Source organism: Salvia hispanica, chromosome 4, assembly GCF_029641045.1.
Source record: "Salvia hispanica isolate PSC_SH4W2 chromosome 4, Shi_PSC_v1, whole genome shotgun sequence".
NCBI classification, from domain to species: domain Eukaryota; kingdom Viridiplantae; phylum Streptophyta; class Magnoliopsida; order Lamiales; family Lamiaceae; genus Salvia; species Salvia hispanica.
The window spans coordinates 36,313,370-36,318,052 of NC_142695.1; the positions used below are offsets into that span (position 1 = coordinate 36,313,370).

At 37.0% G+C, this 4,683-nt stretch overlaps 1 protein-coding gene and 1 pseudogene across 1 annotated transcript; one reads left to right on the forward strand and one right to left on the reverse strand.

Moving 5' to 3' along the window:
• The first annotated feature begins 495 nt into the window (after window positions 1–495).
• Window positions 496–1,634, forward strand: LOC125196954 (transcription factor MYB36-like). Its single transcript, XM_048095621.2, has 3 exons — window positions 496–670; window positions 732–861; window positions 983–1,634. Exons 1-3 carry the CDS (start codon window positions 535–537, stop codon window positions 1,461–1,463), a joined length of 747 nt encoding a protein of 248 aa, XP_047951578.2. The 5' UTR covers window positions 496–534; the 3' UTR covers window positions 1,464–1,634.
• Window positions 1,635–2,810: 1,176 nt separating this feature from the next.
• LOC125197084 (pathogenesis-related protein PR-1 pseudogene) lies at window positions 2,811–3,483 on the reverse strand (annotated as a pseudogene).
• Window positions 3,484–4,683: the final 1,200 nt, after the last annotated feature.

Consider the following 4,683-nt stretch of genomic DNA (forward strand, 5'->3'; position numbering starts at 1 on the left):
AAAATCTTAATGATTATTCACGTGCTTTATAAGTTTATAACAAAATAATAAGGCAATTAATGAGATTGTATCTACCCATATTACCGAGGCTAACATGTGTACATAATTAAGTATTTGAATATAGGAGATCAAGAATGTAATATTTTCACATCTACTCGTTCTACTGACTAGATTATTTTCAGAAATGTTAAATACCCTAAACATTTCAATGAAGTTAGAGACATATAATAGATGTACTTGTTCCTTGAATTTGCTCTCTTTTTCCCCCACATTCTTAAGCTATTGCAAACCTCAAAAAGCTAATCCAAAATATAATATTACCACTGAACTAATCCAAATACATGCGTGTGTGTGTGTGAGAGAGAGAGATGAAACCCTAGACTGAGATGGTAAGACTTTTTGTTTGTCAAAGTATCACATCATCATTATCATCATCATCTCCCTATCTATAAATTAAGGTCTTCCTCTCTGGCATTTCTCAAATACACAAAACAATCCATTTGAATAAATTGAGAAGAAACAAACACTTAAAAGATGGGGAGAGCTCCATGCTGCGACAAAGCCAATGTGAAGAAGGGACCATGGTCTCCTGAAGAGGATTTTAAACTAAAATCATACATAGATCAATACGGCACCGGAAACAACTGGATTGCTCTCCCACACAAAATCGGTATGTATATATAATATATGTAGAGATATGATTGAAATGAATTAATGATGGTGAAATGCAGGCTTGAAGAGATGTGGGAAGAGTTGCAGGCTGAGATGGCTGAATTACTTGAGGCCTAACATCAAGCATGGCGGATTCACCGAGGAAGAAGATAACATCATTTGCAGCCTCTACATCAGCATTGGCACCAAGTCTCTCTCTTGTCCTTTTGCAATTGTCTTCTATTCTTATGTTTCAATTAAGATTATGAATCTAATTATTCTCTTTCTTGTGAGTAATTGAAAATTAAACAACTAAGTAATTCTACACCAGGTGGTCTATAATCGCGGCTCAGTTGCCAGGGAGGACAGACAACGACATCAAGAACTACTGGAACACTCGACTAAAGAAGAAACTCCTTGGCCGCCACATGAGGAAGTCGTCTAGCTCTAGCATACCGGCCTTCGATATGCATAACCTGAGCAGCTCAGCCCTGGAGAGGCTGCAGCTCCACATGCAGCTGCAGTCCCTCCAATACCCTTTCTCTCTCTACAACAATCACAATCCACACTTGAATCTCACGAACCAAATTGCCGCTCCTGCTCCCGGACAAGAAGATTCGTTGAAGATTCCGTTTCCGGGATGTGAGATGGTGGAGCAGAATCCTCTTGTACTCAACGATAAATATTGCGGTTTTGCTGTAGATAATCTTAAGAAAGTTGAAGATGAGTTGGATTGTTTTAAGGAAATGGGTGATAATCTTGCATGGTGGTGTAACGAATTCGAGCTCAACGCCGGTTATTCGCCAATCTGAACACTTGTATACCTTAATTTGTTCTCACTTAGATCCGCCACCTGTACTCTTGTAGCATAGGGGTTGGGTTTGTTTAGTTCATAAACGAGGGGGAATATGGTGTTGTATATTGTTGTGAAATGTTTGTTTAGGGAAAGTCAATAAACGTTACATATGCATGATTTCCATTTTTTTAATTTCTATAATCAAATTTAGCGTGAATATATAAATTTAGCATAAATATAGAAATTTCCTTTAAAATCAAATTATGCATTTTTTTTTATGTTAAAATGACTTAAATGTGTGTGAATTGTGCATCATGTTTAAATTTCGCTTGTATGCTGTAAATTTTATGATTCAAACCATCCATTCTTCACCAAATAAAAATAAAATATAAATTAGTTTCTCTATATATTTTATCACTAATTGTACTCACTCGATCATTGATTCCAAATAATAATATTAATATCTTTTTTATGACCTAGTGTAATGAACAAGTCTAACAAGCAGCCTTTAATTAAGGCCATGTAAAAGATAATGGGCCTAATTATATCGCAATCGCAACCCACTATGGCGGATGACCCTCAAAACAAAAGCGGTCCAGAAAGCATTACATTTCGTACATCAATTCATTTGTATTTTTGTTCTGAAATATACAATACATTTATATTAGTTTGGATCGCTTCCTATGGAAAAATACACAACAGAGATGATGTGCGAATCTAAATCACTCATTTGTAAATAAAAATATAATAATATAACTTGATAAAAATCATTAAAGGATGGAGATATGCATAGCATCACTTGCTGTGCATTTTGCCGCAACATGGGATCCAAATGTAAACAATAGCCTTATTAGTAGTATATTCACAGTTAATTATACTAGCATTAAGATATAGGTGCTATATTTTTTACAGTTAATTTTAATAAACGCCATTGTATTTTAAAATTTACTTCCCAAAAGTAGATTACCATATATCAAACGGCGCAATCTAGAGCCCACGTATAATTAAACTGCCCGATATATAAATAATAAATTGACCAGCTAGACCGAAATCAATTCATATTTATTTGATTACGAGTCATGTTTGATAAACATTCTTCATTTACCTGAACTTGGAAAATTAATTTTTGTAGATGCCCATGACAACATAGTGACTGAAACGAGTCCAAATTCCACCAAACTATCTTACACAAATTTGTACACGTCATGAGACCTTAAACAAGATTTCACACATCAATTTTATTTTTCCGATCCCGTGTTCCGATACTAGACAAAGTTATTCACTGAGTGATTATTCAGTTTGTTAGATTAATTTACGACTATAACTAATTATCGCATCTAGTATTGAGTAGTGAGATTCAATCTCATGAACCAAACACAATACATATTTAATCTTGGGATATAATCTTGCAAACTGAACCTCCCCTTAGACTTTTTTTCACTATGAGTAAGGTCTCTCGCCGACATAATTCCCGGGTGGGGAGTAATTACAAGTAATGAACACATCTCCGCCGTCGCAAACAACTCGAGCGCACCCGATCTTCCTCGTACTGCCCCACACAATCTGCGTGTAATGGCCGCACATCTCGCCGGCGGCGCAGCTGTTAGTGTCGTAATCGTAGTACTTCTCCTCATCGGCCCACGCACCCACGGCGTCCATGGCCGTCCACGCCTGCCCGCTGCCCCAGTATATGTTCTCGCCCAGCGTGAACCCGCCATCCGGGAACGAGTGCTCCACCGCGCAGTCACGCCGCCGCTGCCCGGCCCACCACGCCGCGTAACGGGCAAGCTCCGAGTCCCAGCGTAAGGGCAGCTGCATTTTCCTTGCCCGCACTAAGTTGTGCCCGTACAAGAATTGTATGGCGTCTCCCACGCAGTTCCAGCACAGGCCTTGCGACATTCGGTATATCGTCTCGTTGCTTGGCGGCTTCCCGGCGGCCGCGGGAGGCGTGGCGTTGGACAGGGTGGTTATGCTGATCAAGAGGAAAAGAAGCATGGTGTGCTTCATTTTATTGATTTTGAAAATAGGATGGTTGGCACCACTTATATATATAAAAGTGGTAGTAGTGTCACTTATCTTTTGTGATCAATGATCGTCTACTGTATGTGAGCATTATTTTTTGTGTGTTTATTTCAATTCTAAAATTCTACTCCACTAATTACTTTATCGTAAAATATCATTGGTGTACCTAATTGATATTTTTAAAATTCAAAAAGTTAATTTTGTAAATTATTAAAAAATCAGTATACATATGATTGATTACTTTATTATTCTATTATACTGGAGTATTTTATATGGAAAAAAACAAATCCAACAATGAATGTGTATATAAAATTGAGTTTCAAATGATAATTCATAATCTATTAGAATCCAAATAAATACTTCCTCCGTTATCATAAAAATATGGGCATTTAAAATGGCATGAGAATTAATGCACACACTTGGTATAGAGTAAGAAAGGTAATTGGTAAAGTAAGAGAGATGATGACAAGAGTAACTAGAGTAGTGCTAGTGGATAGTGAGATCAACATTATTATTAGTGTTTAATGAGTTGTAATGGTGGATCCTAGTGGTATAAGTTGTAAATAAATTGATGTATACAGATAATGAGTTGGGGATAATTTTCCATAAATGAAAATATACATATTTCTTTGGAACGGAGGGAGTATGGATTATTAATTTTTTATATGACTGATGAGTTGTGCTCGCTAAAGATGTTCACTCAACGTTAACGGCATATCCATCAATTCATAAAATAAGTTTGAGATGATAATTGAGTCGATATGATTGGAATTGATCATGCATGTGAATGTTATCTATAAGGAATTTTTTATAATTAAAGAATAAGAAAGAGTGGTATTGATATGGACCATGCATTTGCATGAGAGGTGGGGTAGATGGCCAAATAATGAGTTCGAATTTAGGAAGTTTGATGCAAGAAATGTATGGTGTTGGTGGAGAGAGCAATATCATAGATTATGGGGGTGCAAGGGACACACTATGTTATTAGGTCTCGTGAAGAGGAGCCATGGCCGATCAATTGTACCCGTGAATTCACGTGGCCAGGGGATATATCCACTCCATGTCTTACGCGTCCTATTTTTATTATCATGTTATCTTGTGGGATAAATGAGATGATGATGCATACGTCCATTCTATGGAACAGTTCGCTATTTCAAAATCGCGATCTACATGTTGTCAAAACGGTGTTTTAACATGTGACACTAGCGAGCACT